This window comes from Mchenga conophoros, linkage group LG9, assembly GCF_057382185.1.
Source record: "Mchenga conophoros isolate Kocher_MC1m ecotype Shallow Benthic linkage group LG9, M_conophoros_male_GT1.1, whole genome shotgun sequence".
Classification (NCBI taxonomy): Eukaryota; Metazoa; Chordata; class Actinopteri; order Cichliformes; family Cichlidae; genus Mchenga; species Mchenga conophoros.
Genome location: NC_140534.1, coordinates 1,391,125 through 1,413,652, shown reverse-complemented (window position 1 = coordinate 1,413,652; position 22,528 = coordinate 1,391,125). Strand labels below are relative to the sequence as shown.

The 22,528-nt window shown below is 43.6% G+C and overlaps 1 protein-coding gene across 1 annotated transcript in view; it reads left to right on the top strand.

Annotated features, from left to right (window-relative positions):
- Positions 1 to 17,674, top strand: part of reck (reversion-inducing-cysteine-rich protein with kazal motifs) — a 91,603-nt gene extending 73,929 nt beyond the window's left edge. Inside the window, exons 18-21 of the mRNA XM_085286135.1 lie at positions 5,924 to 6,134; positions 6,495 to 6,568; positions 10,682 to 10,837; positions 15,079 to 17,674. Coding sequence (XP_085142261.1) covers positions 5,924 to 6,134; positions 6,495 to 6,568; positions 10,682 to 10,837; positions 15,079 to 15,291 — 654 coding nt within the window. The 3' untranslated portion in view covers positions 15,292 to 17,674. The remainder of the gene's footprint in view (positions 1 to 5,923; positions 6,135 to 6,494; positions 6,569 to 10,681; positions 10,838 to 15,078) is intronic.
- The last annotated feature ends 4,854 nt before the right edge of the window (positions 17,675 to 22,528 follow it).

Here is a 22,528-nt window from a genome sequence, read left to right as displayed (position 1 = left end):
GTGCAGCCCTGGTTATTTAGCTCGTCATATTGCAGCCACAGAAATTCTTTTGTCCATGAAACCATAAAGCTGCACTTTCTTTTTGCCTTATAGTCTGATTTGTCATAACTTCTCCGTTTTGTGGTAAGCTTTTCTTTGGCTGTCACTTCTTCACCCTGACCTGTCTTATTTGGCTCAGCAGAACTAAAATATATATGCTGCTGGTTTTACACACGCACTCACATAAGCTCAGCGATTCTCTGCGTGATCAACCTCTCACATGTTTAAGCTGCGGGAGATTTCACTTGTCATGTTTGCATAGTAAGCTAACGATTAATAAGACGATGTCAGAGGAATTGGTGCACAAATTATCATCACTCACAGATCAGTGCTGTCGCTCTCTATACACAGTTTGCGCGATTGCAAAGTGAAAGCAAAAAACAAGCGCAAATTCAAACGCGATTTCAATATGTCACATATTGACAGTGGCTCACCGATGCCAATGACGTAATTACCCAGCTACATTTCCGAAAGAATGCAAAAGCATTGACATATATTTTTCCTTCCTACGATAGCCCGACGGGCAGGGCAGAGATAGATTTTGGTAGCCCGACTGGAAAAATCGCTAGCCCCAGGACGTCGGGCTAGCGATTTTGTGAGCCTTGTATCTGATTGAGGAATCACTCATCTTTGGAAAAGAGAGTTTATTACAGAGAAATGGCTCTTTCAAAATAAAAGCTATACTATCCGCTTCTTCTGGGCTATATTCTCAGCAGCATATTAAACATATCAGGTCCCCATAAGGAGAATCCTGTGCTAACGGCTGTCTAAATGACTCGGGTAAAGTTTGTAGCATGCATGCTTGTTGTTTTTGTCTTTGCACTAGGATGCTGTCGGAGTAAATGTGCAGTCATATTCGTTGTGTTCCCACTAGTGCTTTCAGGTTAATCTGAAATGACGTTAACGCCACAACACGGCAAATCTCCGTTAACGAGCTACCGCGGATCGCCCTGTGCGTGGGGCTGGACGGCCAACACGTTAACGAGCTAACTGCGCTAACACACTAGTTCCCACCCATGTAATTGAGCATTGTGTGGCACATCCAACATACTGTTTTACTTTAGTCCATGACTCGCTTACCTTCAGGGTCATACTTCACATAAAAACCAAAATAGTTCCAAACGCCAGATCTGAATGAGGGTGGGAGAGGTTCAGTTTGCCATGTTGCAAAGAGAGCTTAACTTCTGTCTTGCTAGCTTGCCCTGCGCTCTTCCTTCTGACTATGCTGTCTGTGTGGAGCGCTCAGTGGATCTGCGCTCGACAGTGCAGCCTAGGCGGAGTAGTCGAACGCAGATTCACTGAGCACTCAACACAGACAGCATCGTCAGAAGGAAAGTTGATAAATAAAATAAATTACAAATTTTGTATTGTTCGATAGATATGCGTACCGAACCGAAAGCACTGTATCGAACGGTTCAATATCGATACGAATATCGTTGCACCCCTAATATTTACATATAATTGTTACACAAAGTTTTGGCTGTCTCACCATGTTTTGGTCTCCCATTTTTTAATAATTTATGCTTTTGCTGGAGAAGTGCAAGGTTTTTGTCAACACCATCAGACACAAAGAAATGCAAAAATATATATTTTAAATTAAGTTGTTTCAGCAATTTTGACTATTAGCAGGTTCTCTGTTCTACTGTTTATGCACATATGTTTTCAAACTAATTATACCACGTTTAAAAGTTAGATTGTTTTGGCTTTTTATTATTAGAGTTACGGTCATACATATTTTCAGAAGCTTGTATTTAATCTCTATAAGTCGTGGCTAACACCGCTAGCATGAGACACGAGCGTGATGCTACCGGGATTCCAGCTGCTGCGGGCGGACAGGACGAGAGAGAGCGGTAAGAGGAAAGGAGGGGGAGTGGCAGCGTTTGTGAACGACAGATGGTGTAACCCTGGGCACATCACTGTGAAAGAACAACTCTGCAGCAGAGACATTGAGCTGTTAGCTGTTAGCATGCGTCCGTACTACCTGCCCCGGGAGTTCTCGCATGTTATCGCGATAACAGCGTTGTCCCCCCCTCGGCCAACGCAGATGCAGCCTGTGACTCTCTCCACTCTGTGGTCAGCAGACTGCAAACACAATCTCCGAGAGCCCTTCTCATAATATCAGGGGACTTTAATCATGCCTCACTGGACTCCACACTGCCCACCTTCACCCAGTATGTGACCTGCCCCACCAGAGACAATAAAACACTGGACTTACTGTATGCCAATGCAGAAGAGGCATACAGTTCATCACCTCTCCCTCCCCTGGGCAGATCTGATCACAACCTGGTGCACCTTGTCCCTGTGTATGAGCCCTTAGTGCGCAGGGAGCCACCAGCCACCCGCACAGTACAGAGATGGTCAGAGGAGAGCGAGGAGGCTCTTAAGGACTGTTTTGAGTCGACTGTGTGGGAGGTGATCTGTGACGACCACGGAGAGGACATCGACAGCCTTACTACATGCATTACTGACTCACCCACCCCCACTACTGCTGTTCCACCTCTGACACCTCAGACACTTCACACCTCCTCTATTCACCCTGCTCACTCCCCCCCACCCCCAACAACAGCATCCAATACACACTCAACACAAGGCTCCAGCCTGCCTCTCTCAACCACCCAGGTTAGGAGGCAACTGAGGAGGAAAGGAAAGCTGTGGGTCCAGATGGCATCAGCTCAAGAGTGGTCAGGTCCTGTGCAGACCAACTGTGTGGGGTGATGGAGCACCTCTTCAACCTGAGCCTGAGGCTGGGAAGAGTCCCACAGCTCTTGAAAACCTCCTGTGTTGTACCAGTGCCAAAGACATTCCCTATTCCGAGCAGGGTAAACTGTTCCCTCGATGTTTTTCTCATAAGGGTCTTCTGAATCGCTCTTTGTCTGGTCCCTCACCCAGGACCAATTTGCCATGGGAGACCCTACCAGGAGGCAAAAGCCCCCAGACAACATAGCCCCTGGAATCCCTGGGACACACAAACCTTCCACCATGGTAAGGTAGCGATTCACGAAGACGGCCCTGGTGGTTGCATTTGTTTGATTTCTATTTATTGAGAAGTAGAGATCCATGTTTTCTCCTATGAATTTTATAAAGTCAGAATCTTGTAACCAAATTTTAGGGTGTAAGCGCCAGTTAAAATAGTGTTTGTTCACTTGTACAACATTATAAAACAGCGAGACTGGGGCATGATCTGACAGAACAATACTACCGTGAATACTGTCAGTTACACTAGGTAACAACGATGAGGAGATAATAATCTATTTGAGAGTGGGTTTTAAATGTTGAAGAGTAGCATGAGCATTCCGTTCTGGTAGGACTTTGAGAGATTCAAATCTTCTATGTATCGAAGTAGTTTCTTTCTTGTTTGAGAATGTGAGGTATCTGTCCCTGACGAGCGATCAGTCTTTGGGCCCAAGGTACAATTTAACCCTTTACAGCCGATCGGAGCGGGCACGCTCTGTTTTGCGTAACTATTTTTAAATCCCGGTAGCTCTGCAACCACGTAAGCTAGCGCAATAATTTTTTTTGCATATGAAACTGGAGGAGTTGTACTTACATCTTATGCCATCAGCTTGTCCTAGGTCACAGTTTCCTTCCACATATAGCTTTGCAAAAACTGCATAAAAATCACTTGCAGCAACAAAAACATGATATTCCAGAAACACGCTTCGCCGATCCAATCAGCTGTTTGTAACACTTCCTACGTCCATCAGCGTGAACTATCACATGACCGCATGACCTGCCCGAAACCGGAAGTGACGTCATTTTGCGGAAATGTAGTTTTTTTTTTACCATCGTACCTCATGAGCTTATACTTGTGTTTTTAAAAGTTATGTTTGACTTCATGACTTTCTGTGTCGTTTCTGGGATGCTGAGGACTCATGTTGCACTGCTGGAAATAGTTTATTGTGATGCATATGCTGTTATTTTGCAAATTTGCACTATAATATTTATTTTCGTTTTTCCTGCAGTATATAAAAATTGGTGTATTTCAAAAATAAAACTATGAAGACACTTAAAATAAATTTCCTGTGGTGGGAAACTAGTTTGTGCAACTTTTTTGTATTTACAGTTTTGAGGGATAAGCCTCTTAAATTTCTCTAACTAGAAATATATGTTAAAAAAACAAAAACGATTTTCAATTTTTTTGTAGTTTATTGCACTTTTTTGCAATTTATGTAATTACTATGCACCTAATGCAGACATATTATTAAAGTTTGGGCTATAATGGTTGTATTGATGTATAGCAACTTGAAATGCTCCCAAAAATGGCTCCACAGCATGTAAAAATATAATATAAGCTCTGGCGGACTTGGTTCTATGGTAGGTCTTAAAGGGTTAAGTCACCTGCCAATATGATCTTACCAGGAAGGGTGGCCATTAACAAAAACACATTCTCAAAGAACAATGGGTTGTCATCATTGGGGCCGTAGACATTAAACAAATTTATATTTCCTTTCAAGAAGGTACCCTGGACCACCAAAAATCTACCCGCACTGTCATAAATAGTGTTATTTACCTGAAAAGGCACTGAGTTGTGAATTAACACTATAACCCCTCTAGAATGAGATGGGAAACAGGACGCTAGTACTTTGCATGGCCATCTCCTTTGTACTTTCACCAAGTTGTTTCTGAGTCGATGGGTCTCCTGGATAAAAACGATTGAGGACTTCAGATGCTAAAGCCTGGTAATAACCTGCTTTAGCTTAGTCACTTTTACCATCCCCCTTACATTCCAAGAAGTAAATTTAAACTTCTTATTTGGAAGCACCTCATGTTTTGAGGAGTATTGAAAAAACAAACACAAAGCTGAAAATCTGCCATAAACAAATCTCCTTAGCTATCACCCCGAACCAGACAGCCCTCCCTCCTGTGCACTCACCGATCCAGTGTAAATAAGGGAGCAGTTAGACCAAACCAAGCAATCTTAAAAGAACAAAATACAACTAACAAGTTCTTCATGTCTCCCAGCGATAGTAAATATTTTCACGAAAATGTATATCTGAAATGTTCATTGGAGTCTCTTCTGCAGCTTATAACACAAGTGAAGAACCGATTACTTCTTGGGACAAAAGTTTATTTGTGAGGAGAGCTACCTGTTTAACAAGTGCATCAGACTTGTTTTTCTCTGAGTTAACTGTGTCTTCTACGTTGCTAATTCGCACTTCTGCTTCATCCATGCGTGCCAAGAAGTCCTGCCTGCACGTCCCTGTTAACGTCCTGTATGGCTTCCAGCACCACATCAATTTTCGTGGAAAAGTCATTTCTGATCTCGTGGAGAATCTGAATGACATCCATGTTGTGTGCCGTTCCAGTATTTTCGCCTACGCGTGGCTCAGGTCTAGCATCATCTGCTGAGTTAGCTTGACTACTAGCATACGATACATCGTCTTCCCCATTTGGAGAAGGGTTAGTTTTAATTTTAGTGCCTTCTTCACTGGCATATTTTTGCATGATATTATACTAAATGGCCACAGGTGGTAAATTTCACTGTTCGTGGAGTAAAAGTATAATTTTAAGGCTTTTATGCCGGGAGCTCACCAAAAGCCATATGTTTAGCCACGCCCCCGACATTTCACTGTTTTACTCTTTGGTTTGGTGTTGTTCTGTACTCTATTCTTTTTTACTCATAACTAAAAGAAGTTTAGTTATTGTTGTTTTTTTGAATTTGCAAAATCTTCTTGTTGATTGATCGAAGATGACTCACAGTTTTGTCCATTTGAAATTATTTCAAAAACACAACAAAGGTACATTTTAGTTTTGTCTAGTGCTTTTTATCAGACTAACAGTACCTTAAACATAGCTTTTGTTTGTATGTATGTATAGTACAAAAAGAAGACAATCAAATACACTTCCCATAATGTAAATAGTGCCTGGTGTGTTCTGTCCTCAGGAAGGCTGCAGAAAGCCAAAACAAGTCTGTGGCCATAATGGCGAAACCTACAACACGGTGTGTGGCGCCTATTCTGACCGTGTCACTGTGGACTATGAGGCCCCCTGCAGAGCTGTGGGAGCTGTCTCTGACGTGGCCCCTGACTCAGCCTGCAGTTTGGTTTCATGTCCAAGTCTGTCCACTCCAGGCTGCCACCCTGTCACTCCACCAGGTGAGTGGAGTAGCACCATACATGAAAAGGTTAACTGGGGTCAGCCAGCAGATAAAATTACACCGTGTACATGACATTTATGTAGCGTCATGGGCAGTACGGTGGTACAGTAGTGAGGACTGGTTCCTGGCAGGGCCTTTCTATGTGGAGAGCGCGTGTTCACCCTGTGCCTGCATGATGACTGCAGCTCCCTCAGGCCAGGACATGCATTTTAGGTTAACTGGTGATTCTAAGTTGACTGTGGATGTGAGGTAAAGTGGTTAAAAATGTCTGAAACACTTTTAACTGTCAGTACAAGTAGGATAGTGTCACATAAAGACGTTGCATTTTATTATAATATGTTCTCTGAACTTTATCCAGGAGCCTGTTGTCCCATATGTGCCAGCATCCTGCAGATCCTCTGGAGCAAAGAGCGAATGAACACGTTCTCAAAGGTATGGACGGTTCACAGCTGTTTGTTTGTTTAGGTAACAAATCCACTGTCCAGTATGATATGTTTATGAATGATTTATGCTGATGACAAAGGGAGTTTCAAAGTACTATTTTCTTTAATCAGTGTTGTTAGGTTTGACTTATAGGTAGGGTATGAAAGCTAGAGCAGGTCAAATCAATATTGACCAGTTTTCATGGTGATGTGTCGTAACAACCAGTACAATCCACACATTCAAAGAAATCAGACATACATGTCCATAAGTTATGTGTAAGAATGAGAAATGACACATGTAAAATGAAGAAAGGGAGGTGCAAAAAGGCGTGGAAAGTTATGACACCAGCTGAAATCTGTCAGTAAATAGAAAGCAGTCCTGCAAACTAATAGAAGCTGATTCAGTCCCCACTGATGGCCTATAAAATGCTGTCTCATTACCGAGATGTACACCAGAAACATTTCATAATAGATAAAACCGTGAGCTCTCTCAAGATATTCACATCCTTATTTTTCAAAACATACTGAAAGCACTGTTTAGAGAAGAACTACTGAAGGTTCCAGTGGGCACTGTTGGGACCACAATCCCAAAGCATCCACTATAAACTGGCTACAACCAGGCGCTGCCCTTAAGATTTCAGGTAGAGGAGTAACAAGAATGATCAAAAGGGTTGTGCAAGAGCCAAGGACGACTTGTGGAGGGCTACAGAAGGACCTGGAATCAGCAGGTACAACTGTTTCAAAGAAAACAATAAGCAATTCACTCAGCCGCCTGTATGCACACTCACCATGCAACATGCCATTGTTTAAGAAAAAGTATGTTGAAGTCCGTTTAAAGTTTGATGAAATTTGCCTGTGAAGTACTGGGAGACTATGGTCTGGTCAGATGAGACCAAGATTGAACTCTTTGGATGCTACGTCATGTTTGGAGGGAAAGGGTACTGCATATCGCCCCAGAAACACCATACCCAAACTGAAATTTGGTGCTGGGAACATCATAGTGTCGGGCTGTTTTTTCTCTATACACCACTGGCATTCTTCATGTAATTGAATGAAGGATGAATGGGAAAATGTACCAACACATTCTTGATAAAAATCTGCTGCCAAGATGATGAAGATGAAAAGAGGGTCGTTGCTGCAACAAGACAATGATCCCAAACAAACAGCCAAAGGAAGGAAGCTAAAGCTGCTGGAAGGGCCCAGTCACCTGACCTGAATCTGTGGAAAGTGCTAAAGCTAAGAGTTCATACAAGGGGCCCACAAAAGCTTCAGGGTCTGAAGACTGACGGCCAAAATCAGGAGGACAATAAATGTTCCCCATGTGGATCAAATAAGCAAGTTCAGTACTTTGTGCCTGTGTCATTTCTCATTAATATGCCACTTAATTGGATTTCTCCGTGGATTGGATGGGTTGTTAAACACACCTGGTGAGAATTCAATAGCGCCTTTAGAGATAGATTTACTTACAAAATTTGTGATGTGTTATTCCCACACAGGGATGCTGTGTGAGACTTTGTCTGAGCCGCTCTAGCATTGTCCTCTATGGGCAAGGGAGATGGAGGAGGCTGTGCTTATGACATTCATGGGAGAACTGTAAATCCTGTCTTGATGAGACTGACCCTGGATGAACGAGAAGGATGGTGGCTACATTTTGATGTATATATTATACCAGCGGTCCCCAACCCCCGGGCCTTGGACCGGTACCGGTCCGTGAGTCGTTTGGTACCGGGCCGCGAGAGTTGAGGCTCAGGTGTGAAATGTCTGGTTTTCAGGGTTTTTATCGGTTTTCAGCATTATTTTGTTATCGTTTTTATCGTTAACTCGGTTTTCCTGGGGCTTTTCACGTGTGTTATGAATAAATCTTTTTTTTTTTGGTACCAGTACTAGTTTTATTTTGTTGTATTTATCCGCGACACCTTAAAGGCCGGTCCATGAAAATATTGTCGGGCATAAACCGGTCCGTGGCGCAAAAAAGGTTGGAGACCGCTGAATTATACCATCAAACCCATAAATATTTGGACAGAGACAGTTTGTTTTTTTTATTTTGGTTGTGTACATTACCACAATGAATTTGAAATGAAGCAACTCAGGTGCAGTTGAAGAGCTTTCAGCTTTAAGTCAGTGCAACTGCCTAAAACTGTGAGGACCCAAAGCATTCTTCTAATGCAGTCTCTTCATTTTAGGAGCTCAGAGTTGGACAGATTGGTGCAGTGTGCAGCACTGTAGCCTCACCTGAGTTCAGTTCCACCATCAGCCTTTCTGTGTGGAGACTGCATGTTCTCACTGTGATGGCGTGGGTTCTCCGGGTACTCTGGCTTCCTTCCACAGTCCAAAGAAGTGCAGTTAGTGGGGTTAGGTTAACTGGTAAATCTAAAGTACCCATAGGTACGAATGTGAGTGCGAATGAAAGACCAGACAAAGAGCGATTCAGAAGAACACCATGGGAACCGTTCACCCTGCCTGAGATAGGGTTACCAGGCCTCGCCCTAGAGCCAGGCCGGCAGAGGGTGCCCGAGGGCGAGCATCTGCTGACTGTAGAAGTAATATTCATCCAGGAAGGTCTTTTCATTGGCCTTCAGGTCAACGGTGATCCAGGGTTTCTTACTGGGAAAACAGACATACAGTCCTAGTTGGGAGGATGTATCCTCACAGAAATGTGTATGGTCAGTGATGCAGTCTGTGCTGCTGTTGATGTCTTCCCCATATGGATCATCCCAGTCTGTCGCATCCAAGCAGTGCTGCAGGGTCTGGCTGGCATCCTGACTCCACCTCCTCACAGACTTGGTGGAAACAGGAAGTCTTTGAACACATCAACATGCATACATCCTGTGCGTTCTCAGAGGTTTATTCATTTTACAGACTGCTGGGAGGTTGTCAGAGTCAATCATCACAAACGTCTCAGGGTGTTTACACTGTAGGTCAGCTACAGTCGTGTGGAAGAGGTCACACAGAGGTCATCAGCTGATGCTGGTACATAAACACCAGTCAATAAGCTGAGGGTGTACTGAGTGATCAGCACTAGGTTACTCTATAAAATTGTCTTTCTTTTCCCAAGCACATCAAAATAGTTTACAACATAACAGGTTACACATCACACCACAAACAACGTCTCTATAAAAGCATGATTGGGAATCCTAACATCCAGAAAATATAGATCGATATGTAGAAAAAATCAAACCCAGACACTCAGAGGAAGCCATGCCTGCCTGGATTACTTCATGTCAGAGGAAGAGCACAGCCCAAATGTGAGTGAGGGAGACAGTGATGTGGAGCTGCTGATGGATGTCCTGATCATAAATCAGTAAATGTTGTGGTGTGATGAGGCTGTAGTAACCTGTGCTTTTCCCAAGCACAGGTTACTACACTGGAACGGTCACCACACAGTCTCTTGTGTTATAAAGTGCTTCACAAACCTGAACATTACGGCTAACAGCTGTAGATTTTCCTGTTTCAGTGAAGCTAGCCCAACAACAAAGAGCCACTTAGTGTTTAACACAGTGACAGTGGACAGGTTACCAACATAGGACTCATAGTTGCAGCTGGGGGCGGCACAAACGCAACCCCCTCAGTAGCTGGCTAACATAAACTGATGTACTGACCCAACCAACCAATCTGGTGGCATCACGCTCTGTACTGACACAACATGGTGCTGAACATGTTCTGTAACCTTTCATTTTAAGCACTTTGGTTTTTAAATCCAGGCAGACAGACAGAGTGAAGTCTTTTTTTCATGTAAATGAACTACTGCTGTCAGCGTTAATCTCGTTACAATGACGTTAACGCCATAACCGCATTAACGTAGCAAATCTCCATTAGTGTCAACGTGTTAGCGCGGTGACGCGTTAGCGCTGTGCAGCCCCACAAAGGGGAGATTTGCTGCGTTAATGTGGTTATGGCGTTAACGTCATTTTAACTAGATTAACACTGACAGCGCTACTAGAAATGCATCGATTTCTGTAGTAAGCTCAATGCTGTCATTATATTTGTGTCAGTGTTTTCCAGTAAAGACAGATACTGTGGTGCTGTGCTGGGAGCATTTGTTGCCCTCATTAAAGTGTCACTGACCTGTTGTATGAAAGTTGGACAGCAACATGAATGTAATGCTGTGTGTCGCTGCGTGCAGCTGAACAAGAAGCAGCCGGTGACGGTCCACGATGTCCTTCAGATCCTGCGGCCTCACATCTCAGTGCCGCAGTGCGATGTTTTCGGCTACCTGAGTATTGACCACCTGCTGGTGGTCATCATCGCCCCAATGGACCAGCAGCCAACACCTCTGCAGGTAACAAACACCATCGTGCACACACACAGATATAGTCTGTTATATCTGTTGTTCTGCACACGCTTATGTGTTCTTTACTTTGATGAGAATGTGTGAACATTGTGTTCACAGTGTTTGCAGTGAAAGGCTACACTTTAGCTGTGTGACGTTCCCCTGAATGAATTAATAGCATGCATTTGTGTGTGTTGCTGTCACATGATCTTTTAATCACGTGTTCTGTTCGGCAGTCGTGACGAGCGCAGTTCAGGTCTCAATGCTTTGCTGTGCCAAACACATTGTTTCCCCAAGAAGAGCAGCTTTGGCGCTCTGTAGGCTTTATTGGATTTATTTATGTTATATTATTATCTGTGTGGATGCTGCAGTCGACGGGGTGAAGGCTGAGGGGAACGTTGGAGATGAACCAAACACATCAGGTCTCCAACTTTATTTCGTTACGGGACCAGTTGATCAAATCCATAATAATCCATCCTTTAGGTTTTAGAGAACAAGACTGAGGAAATCTTTGAGGGTTAGAGTTAGACGAAACTAGACAAAGACATAGAAGCAGCAGCAGGGAAGATAAGGGAGGGAGAGGGTGAAAGATGGGCCCTCCTCCTCCGAGAGCCAGAGAGTCATGAATAGTTGAGGTTCAGTGGGATTAGGCCTCCCCATGCAGTATTTCTACCCAACTCACCTTTTTCACTCACTATGTGTTTATGTGTGTTTCGTGACTGAGTAAAGATGGCGCCAGTGTGTGCGGCAGGCCGTCCTCGTCTCTGTTGTCAATCTCTTTTCCTTGATATTTGTTTATTATTTGTTATCTTTCTGGCACTATGCCCCCCAGATGGTTATGCATTAATCACCTATGACGGGGATACTTTGTTAAATCTTTGTTTCCCCCCCTATGCTGGGTTGGATCAAGGCTGGAATTTGGGAGATGCTACCTTTCCACGTATCATCTCTTCTACTGGTTCATACGGTTCCCCTCTCTGCTCCCCGCCTCAGAAGCGCTATAGGAAGTGGGGCAAACGGAGTGGGTTTCAGGTTCGCTTAAAGGCTTACCTTAAAGCATCAGCTGCAGCTAATTCCCTCACCACCGCGGGGATTATACGACTTCCATCTGCTCGGGATCCATCATCCTTCAGGCTGCTCAACCATCGCTGGATCTGTCCGGTTGGTAAACAAGCCTGTCCGGTTTCTCCGGTAGTCTCTCTGCCTGTTCGTGTTTGGATTGGGTCCCCCAGTGATGGTGTACGGCTCAGGCATTTAAGCCGGCTAAGACGTGCTTCCAGCAGAGATAAGATGCCGATCTCTCGGATGGCTTTATTAAACGCAAGATCGCTGGTGAATAAAACCTTCATCTTAAATGACCTCTTCCTCTCCTCTCGGCTTGATGCTCAGTTATTGACTGAAACTTGGATTCATCCTGGTGAGTCCTCTTCTTTTTCAGAGCTACTACCCCCGGACTGTGTAGTCTTCAGTTCACCGAGGCCTTCGGGAAGAGGTGGAGGCGTGGCCTCTGTTTTTAAAAACAAACTTAAAGTTCGGCAACTGCCCTCTCCTACCTATTCTAGTTTTGAGGTTCAACTATTGGAGCTTGCCGGACCCCCAACGATTCTATGTGCTGTGATTTATCGACCACCTAAATATAATAGGTCTTTTATTTGTGAATTTGCTGACTTCTTAGGTTCATTTTTATTAAGTTATGACCAAGCTCTTATCACTGGAGATTTTAACATACATATTTGTTGTGCTGATGACCCCCTAGCCAAGGATTTTCTTGCCCTAATTGACTCTTTTAACCTTACACAGTGGGTCAGGGAACCAACTCATCTTAAAGGTCATACCTTGGATTTGGTCCTCCCATATGCTTTGGATATTTGTACTATGGACATTGATAATGCTGGTATTTCTGACCATTTTTTGGTTATGTTTGATGTTGAGCTATGTGCAATTGATTTAAATTCTAAAGGCTGTCATCGCCCTGTACGTATCATTAACTCTGAGACTGTGGCTAACTGCATTACGGCCTTTCTAAACTTTGCCTTTTTTGATCCAGACGTCACTGATACAAACTGTTACACACCTCCATTGGTTGATGATTTTGCCAACGCTATGCTATCCACCTGTTGTTCCATCTTAGATACTGTGGCCCCTATAAAGATGAAACGTCCCAGAACTTCTCATCAACCATGGCTAAATGACACTATACGAGCCTTACGTCGTATTGAGACTAATAGCCACAACGCCCGAATGTTATTCAAAATTTTTAATTCAGTGATAAATCCCTGTCCGGACTCTTCGAGCTCGGCCTCTCAGGCTGTCTGTGAGCAATTTCTTAATCCCGCTTGTACCATAGGCCTACTAGTACAAGTGGAAATACACTAAAAATTACCTCCAAGTGTTCAATACTGAGTATTGTAAAACAACTGATTGACATCAAAATTTAAACAGGAAGCAGGATAAAGTCTGCTTACAATTATCTCTCATAAAGTTATTTTTAGCTGCTTTAACCATTTACAGCTTTTCACATGTTAATGACTTAGTTAATGATCTAACTAGCATAGCAACAGCATTTCAGGGACATGCAACAACTGTACCCACACTCCGCACATCACGTGTCTGATTAGCCACATTTAGCTTACCGCCGTCGAGTGGATGCTCAGCATTTACGTGGAGCCACAGCTCAGTAAACCTTCCAGTTTCGCTCTGCCCTTGACAACAACGAGTGCAAATACATAGTTTGTGAAAAAGATCAGTTTAGATCGTATTTTTTTTAACTCGTTAGAGGTTAATTTCTCCAGCTTACCGATAACAAAAGTTTTAGTCAGTCTGCTCTGTTCGGCTGTAGAAGCAAGAGACTGAAAACTTGGGAGCTGGTACTAAGGAGGGACAAGAGCTGCCTAGAGCTTCACCGATTGGCTGACATGCGAGGAGTGGAGTAAAACAATAGGCTCTCATCAGAGCTCATCAACCCTCTGAGAAAACTTAACCCTTGTTTGACCAGAGCATATCATATATAATCTGCGTCCCTTCTATGTTTAAATAAATATTTTGATCTCATTTCACTTTCATTAACAGGGACAGTAAGAACAGAACAATGAACATTAAATGTTTTAATTTTTCTTCTCTTTTTGTTTGAGATGATTTTAGGAACTGGGTTACACTAACTCTCTCCCTGATTCTATGCGTAACCTGGGTGTCTATTTGGATAGCTCCTTTAAGCTCGATAAGCAAGTATCATCTGTAGTTAAATCTGTTTTTTTTTTTTCAACTGCGCCAGATTTCTAAAGCTAAGCATTATATACCACACAGGGACCTGGAGAAACTTATCCATGCTTTTGTGACCTCTAGGTTAGATTATTGTAATTCTCTCTACTGTGGTCTCCAAGCCTTCTCTCTTCGAAGGCTGCAACTCGTTCAGAATGCTGCGGCTCGCCTTCTTACTGGAGCTAGAAAATTTGACCCTATTACTCCGGCTCTTGTTGATCTACACTGGTTACCAATGAAATATCGCATTGAGTTTAAAATCTTGCTACTCACGTTTAAAATCCTGAATAACATTGCGCCCAGCTACCTCACTGACCTCCTCAATTTGTACACTCCTTGTCGTGCATTAAGATCATCAGGTCAATTACTCCCGGCCCAACCTAAGTTTAGACTGAAGACCAGAGGCTATCGTGCCTTAGCTTCAGCTGCACCCAAGCTTTGGAACAGCCTCCCTGCTTCTATTCGAGCCTTGGACTCTATCCAGTCCTTTAAATCAAGATTAAAAGCATATTTGACTTGGCTTTCCCGACCAGTTAATACCCTTTTAAATCTTTTAATTTTTAAACTTTTAAATCTTTTATTAGAGTTTATTAAATGTATTATTTTTAGTAATTTTACTGCTGTTTTTGCCTTCGTAGCATATTTTGTATTTATCTAACTCTCCTGGTCTGTTAGTGCCTCTATCCTGTCTGTGCTTGTGCCTGATTTGTACCCTGTTTTTGACTTATGTTGACTCTCCATATTACTGTGAAGCACTTTGGTGTGCCTTCGGGTTTTTAAATGTGCTATATAAATAAAATCGTATTGTATTATTAACGTGCAGCTTTCTTACATAGTGGGTCTTCCTCCAGCAGCCACAGCAGTCAGCTTTCCCTAGGATCTGCTGCTACCAAGCCCTTGCTCACAGCGTGTTGTTTTTTGGGCCTTTTCCATACAGTATAAAGCACCTTGTGGTGACTGTTGTTGTGTATAAATAATGTTTTGTTTTGCAGATTGAAGCCTGCAGTAAAGAGGCTGAGAAGATTGACTCCCTCATCAACTATGCCAGCCCCACTCTGGTGTCCCACGTCCCTCTGTCTGCCTTCCTCACCTCTGAAATCAAGACATCTTCCATCCACTCCTCAGGGAGCACGCCATGGTCACCTCTGGCACCCGCCCTGTGTTTCCTTCTGGGTCTCCTTGTTACACCGGCTCCAGTGCTCTAAGTGCCAGCCTCTGTGACTCCCAGTGCCAAAGTCAGGATGGTGGGCGTGTTCTGGCAGCAATGAACAGACGATCGTGATGACAATCATTCCTATTGACTGACCTGCGTTTCAAACAATCAGGGTGGTTCAAAGCTTTTGTATCAACTGTGTTTAGTGAATAGTTACTCACTGGATTTCCCAGCCAGTGTGTGTGTGTGTATGTGTGTGTGTGTGTGTGTGCGCGTGTGTGTGTGCGTGTGTGCGTGTGTGTGTGTGTGTGTGCGCGTGTGTGTGTGTGTGTGTGCGTGTGTGTGTGCGTGCGTGTGCGTGTGCGTGCGCGCGTGTGCGTGCGCGTGTGCGTGCGCGCGTGCGTGTGCGTGCGTGTGCGTGCGCGTGTGTGCGCGTGTGTGTGTGTGCGTGTGTGTGTGCGTGTGCGTGTGTGATAGACACTGTTTATCCATCCGTCCCAGGAGCACCAGGAGGGGGCGCTGATGTGTATGTTTGATTCAAGACTGCACGAAGTATCCTTGTTAAGCAGGACATCACACACACACACATCCAGGTATCTGTGTACATTGCAAACATACATTGGAACATATATAATGAAGGGCACACGTTTAAAGCCTGTGGTGCATGACAGTGTGCCGCATGTGGACCTGGTGATTGAACCTCTAACCTCAGCAGTATTATTGCTCAAACTGAGCCCAACTAATCCAAACACAGTTTGAAGGACTGGCTAAACAAAGTCTCCAAAGTCAACTTTCCCAGGATATTTAGTCTGTGCCATCGGCCCGTCTTCTGTGAAAAAAGCTCCCAGTTTGGACTGGGGAGACAGACACCCAGGCAGTGGTCTATTTCACGTAGCAGTGATCTAAAACCTTGGTCAGTTTCACCTGATCACATAAAGCTTTCGTCCAAACAAACCTGGTAACACTATACTTGAAGTGGTGCTCATAAAATATCATTATTAATAGATTGTATTATAAGGTAGAGAACCTGCAGTAACACAAAAAAAGCACCTGCTGACAGTGGAAAGGAAACCCCCCCTCTTAACAGGAAGAAGCAGGGAGGGTTAAATAAATAATAAATATAAATAATTAAAAAAAGTCAGAATAACTTGACCACCTTGGATTTTTGAGCACCAGCTTTGGTCCCCACATAACGACATGAGGATAAGAATCATGTCTTTGTTGCACACCATTGGCTGCCTTTCCCACGGGGGGCTAAACGAGCCCGGGCCACTCCTGCCTGGCCCCGTGGCACATGGTTACCTGCTCACCCACTGAGCTAAACTGACACCTCAGCATAAATATTAAAAAGAAATATTGTTTGAATTTTTAATGCCTTTTTCTGGTATTAGAACATGTAATAACGAGTTTAATGCCGTCAGTTAAACTGATGTATTTTATGAGCGTCACTTCTAACAAAGTGCTGCCTTGACATTCCTCAAACTCAATGAGAATCAACAATGAACCTTACAGCAGCAGAAAGGCCTGACCATCACTCCCTGTGTGATCCAGTAGCTCTGAATAGCAAAAGGGAAGTTTTCTGTTTATATATATATGAGAAGCAATAAGCCATTCACTAACAGAAAGGACAATCAGTTGCTACCCACAATCCACTGGGGGCAGATTTTCCACAGTATGCCTTATGTCTTATATGAAGTATTAATAAAAATGCAATATAAGAAATATCTCTATATTTTATATGTATCTGTCTGATTATGTGCCATGTTTCTGAAATAAATAGTTGCTATTCTTTGTTGCATGATGACAATTATAAAATGTGTTTACTCCAGAACATAATATAATATGTTTTCCCCATCTCTATGTGTGTATCTGCCTGTATAGCACAATGTGTCTCTATATCTAACAGTATTACTGTGCTAGGCAGCTCTGTAGCAGGGAACCCATCCGTCTGTTATTATTAGCATTATTATTATTACTAAGTGTTTTTTTTCTCTTACTGAGCCTGGGCTGCTTTTTTATGGTAAAAGTGTTTAATTTCAGTTTACAGTAAAAAAAAAGTTCTAACTAAGCTGCAACAGTTCAACCTTTTGGAAGTACTCGCATTCACTTTGTTGACTCACATGATGCTTCTCTTCTTTAATTAATATGAGGCCTGTTGTCCTGATGTTTAGCGCTATATTTTTATTTTTGTAGATTTGCTTTATATTCATCTGTTTTCTACATGAGTTTCAGTTTAATTGTTTATGTTGTACTGTCCCCTCTTTGCTAAATGTTTGAAACATGCAGTCTTTTTAAGGATCACGCCCTCAAAGATGCTGTGTTCTCATTGGCCAAGGAGAAGTGTCTGTACTTTGTAATCATTCAGTGTCCGGAACACAGAATTTAAAGAAAGCACACGAGGAAATAAAAAAATAAAATTGTATGGACAAATCGAAGCCTTTGGCTTTTTACTGTAACAGTTTTGTTTAAAAGAATCTGTATATTTTAGATGAACAGAGGGCATAATAGTTCCTCTTTAAGTCAAAGCTGGCATGATTGATTTAAATGGAGTCTGTATAGAAATAAAAAATGCACATAGAAACATACTTTATTTTTAGCAACGTGTACCTAATAATAAATATTAAAAAAAACCCACATAGTTTGTCTTTTTAGGGTAAGGTAACTCATAAGGCTTTAGCTTAATTACCCGTAAGAGTCATCAGTTAGCTAGTTAATCTTAACTTTAGCTAGATGAACCGGCTAATATCTTTGTTAGCTAATTTGTCAAGTCTTGAGTTTAAAACTCAGTTAAATGACCTTTTTTGTTGTTCTAGTTCACTAGAATCTGCAAAACGTATATTTGATGACTGCATACATGATATATGAGCATAGCATGTAAAGATTAAAAAAGGCTAATGCTAGGAGAATGCTAAATGGTTTTTCTTCAAGCTTTCTTCAAATGGGCAGACAATGTTTTTCATTCATTGTAGGATAAAGACAATCATCTTCATTGTTACTACATTGTATTCAAAAAGGAAAAGAGATTGTAATTTGTATAGTGTAACATGTTCTGAGAGGCTAGCTTCTTACTTTGGGCAGCTAGTTAGCTAGGTTTGCTGGGTAAATAGCTGCTGTATTGTGAGATGAATGTTTATGCGCCATGTTCAAGTTAACTTCCCTTCAGGAAAAGGAATTTTAAGCTTTTAATGTTAAGGCCTATTTGGAATGGGCTAGAGTAATCAATGTACTCAGCAGAGATGGTTTCTGTAATTAAAAAAAATGGCATGACCTCTCAGTCTCTGTTACTATTCATTATTCCTTTTACCAAATTGTTGTCTTATCTGTTTTCTTGAATGGGTTTGACTCCAAAGATACCGTAAATTAAAATTTGAGGAAATATGAAAGAGCAGTACCACCTCTTACAGTGAATGTGTTTGCAGAGTAGCCTGAAGGCTGGAAAGAAATAACACAACCTCTATGTCATTTGCTGCAAAAGTGATCAAATCTGCACTGACATTTCCAGACCTCTCTAAATAGTGAACAGCGCAGTGAAAGATCGGTCGTTCATATTTAACCCACTGAGGTTCAGGATTTATGTGTTTATGTTAGATAAACAGATAAATCCTCAGAGAAAAAGGCAGAATCCAACAGTCCAGCTGCAGGTGGGCCGCGGTGGGTAGATCGGTAGATCGTGCGCAGGTTTAAGCTGGTCCATTGAAACCACCTCCTGCCGATCCCCGAAGTCCAAAATGAAATGCTTGTGGCCTGGTTTAAGAACTCTATATGGGCCATCAAGGGAGGTTGATGGGCATCGTGCCTGCAAACCAAGAAGAGTCCAACGACCTCGGAACAAAAACGTCGGCCAGGCAGTGGTGCACTGGGCCAGGAACAGAAAAGGAGCCTCCTGAGGAACGGAGAGACGGCACAGAGGTATCGAAACACAGAGGGGGGCTCTCAGGCAAAAATTCTCCAGGAACTCGGAGGGGCTGCCCAAGAACGAGTTCGGCCGGAGAAACTCAGAGGTCCTCCTTAACCGGGCAGTGCAACCCCAAACAAAACCCAGGAAAGACAGTCGACTGAGTTGCCGCCCGTTAAGGAAGATTGGAGCACGGCCTTGAGTGACCGGTGAAACCGCTCGCACATTCTGTTAGCAGGTGGGTGGTATAGTATAGTGCGGTGGACCTTGACCCCCAGGCCGTCAGCCATGGCAGACCAAAGCTCCAAAATGAACTGGTGGCCCCTGTCCAAGGTAATGTCAGCGGGGGGGGCAAAATATGAAACCCACGTTGACACAAATGCCCTGGCCACCACCTCCGCCGTCGTGGATACCAGGGGAACCGCCTCCGGCCACCTGGTCGTGCGATCCACCACAGTCAAGGTGCGTGAAACTCTGTGACTGCAGAAGAGGGCCGACCAAATCGACATGCACAGGGTCACCAATGTGGAGCTATGGTACAAACGACACAGGAGCTCTAACTTTCCACTCCGACTTTATTCATCACCACACATCAACTGAACACATCATGCCACACAACTCGGCAAAACCCTTACTCTCAACTCACTTGCGAGTGGAGACCCAAGTGGGACGCCACAATGTGATAATTGTCCCATTATCCTAAAGTAGACATGAACCTTGTTTTGCACTATCTAATGGTACTTATTGAAACTGCAGAGGCGTGTGGTGATTTTTATAGAAAGCCTAACAGCACCACCACCACCACCACACATACACACACACGCGCACGTAGATCACACAAGCAAAAACACGTTCCTGCACTATTTAACAAGATTAACTGGATTAGATTAAAGCATGTCACAGCCAAACGTGAGTACAGGGACAGGGTGGAGCAACAGTTTGACAACCCTCGGAGTATGTGGCAGGGACTAAACACGATCACAGACTTTAGAGGGAAAACCAGCACACCGCAGACCACGGCCTCTCTGTGTGAGGATCTAAACGTATTCTACGCTAGATTCGACACAGCGAACACCATGAGACCGGACAGTGTGCGCACCGCGGATGACGTCAGTGTGCACACTGTGTCTGAGGAGGATGTGCGGAAGTGCTTCAGGAAGGTGAACGCACGCAAAGCTACTGGTCCGGACGGGATTCCCGGCCGCGTCCTCGAGTCATGCGCGGCTCAGCTGGCTGGAGTGTTCACGCACATCTTCAACCTTTCCCTCTCTCTGTCTGTAGTCCCAGCCTGCTTCAAAATGGCCACCATCGTCCCTGTACCCAAATCCTCCACCATCTCCTCATTGAACGACTGGCGACCTGTAGTCCTGACCCCCATCGTAAGCAAATGCTTCGAGAAGCTGGTCAGGGACTTCATCTGCTCTGCACTACCCGACTCACTGGACCCTCTACAGTTTGCATACCGCCACAACAGGTCCACTGATGATGCCATAGCCCTGACACTACATACTGCCCTGTCACACCTGGAGAAGAGAGACACGTATGTGAGGATGCTGTTTGTAGATTACAGCTCAGCATTCAATACCATCGTTCCCTCGAAGCTGGACAGGAAACTGCAGGATCTAGGACTGAGCAGCTCCCTCTGCAGCTGGATCCTTAGCTTCCTGTCTGACAGACGCCAAGTGGTCAGACTGGGCAGCATCACCTCATCCCCCATCACACTGAACACTGGTGCTCCACAGGGGTGTGTACTGAGCCCTCTCCTGTACTCACTCTACACCTACGACTGCACAGCCACTAACAGCTCCAACATCATTGTGAAGTTTGCGGACGACACTACAGTGGTGGGTCTTATCACCAACGGTGATGAGACGGCTTACAGGGAGGAGGTCAGCGCCCTGACCCACTGGTGTCAAGACAACCATCTCACCCTCAACGTCGCAAAGACAAAGGAGTTGATAGTGGACTTCCGGAGGTGCAGAGAAGTACACACCCCCATCACCATCAACGGCGCTGCTGTGGAGAGAGTGAGCAGCTTCCGGTTCCTTGGAGTACATCTGGCTGAGGATCTTACGTGGTCAGTACACACAAACAAAACAGTGAAGAAGGCGCAGCAGCGCCTCTTCTTTCTCAGGAGACTGAAAAGATTCGGCATGAGCCCCCGCATCCTCAGGACCTTCTATCACTGTGCCATTGAGAGCATCCTCACTGGATGCATCACCACCTGGTATGGCAACAGCACCACCTACAACTGCAAAGCTCTCCAGCGAGTAGTGCGGTGCTCTGAACGGATAATTGGAGGTGAGCTTCCCTCCCTCCAAGACATCTACAGGAAGCGCTGCCTGAGGAAAGCGGGGAGGATCATCAAGGACTCCAGTCACCCCAGCCATAAACTGTTCAGACTGCTTCCATCAGGAAGGAGGTTCTGCAGCATCCGGTCCCGTACCAGCAGACTGAGAGACAGCTTCTTCCACCAGGCCATCAGACTGCTGAACACGTCATAGACACCTCAGCTTCACTACTGGAACATTATGCACTCCACACTGTATATAAATGCCACTTGTTTTGCACATATTCAACTCTGTATATTTTATATATTTTATTTATTGTTGACTCTATTTAATTTGTAAAATATGTGTACACACACACACACACACACACACACACACACACGTAGGAAAATATTTAGTATACACATCCAGAAATGCATATACTATTATATATTGTACATATATTTATTAGTTTCAGATGTAGCCATTCTTGTATTTTGCTTGTTTACATTATTGTATTTTGCACAACTCTGTTGCTTGTGGGGCTCGCACACAAGAATTTCACTCACATGTGCTGTACCAATGTACCTGCGCATGTGATGTGACAATAAAAGTGATTTGATTTAATTTGATTTGGTGTTCCCTGTCTGCACTCCTTCCTGCCCAAAGGACTGTAAAGTATGATTAACTCTGTAGTTGAAGAAGTATCTACCATATTACCAAAAATTATTGGCTGAACGTGATGAGTGGCTGAGAACATTTTCAAGCTATTCTTTTATTTCTTTCTATAAAGCAATAAAACACTATGAAAACACCTCAGTACATATAAGACTGGATTATTGGTGCATAAAGGATCAAGAGTCAGAGAGAAGTCATTAATATTACTGCTGTTTAAGATTGAACTCATTTTAAGGTCTTTATATTCTGTTTAAGCTCCGGCATCATCAAACTGCTGTTTTTTTTAAAGTATATTAAAACATATAATAATAATAAATCAGCTAAAAAAGAGGCAGACTGCAAGATGACCAGCAGCACAGAGATGTGGAGTCAGTATAGCTGCTGAAGATGGGCAGTGGCCTGTATTTACTCACTGTCTCAAATAAAAATGTGTTTGGTGATCTGAA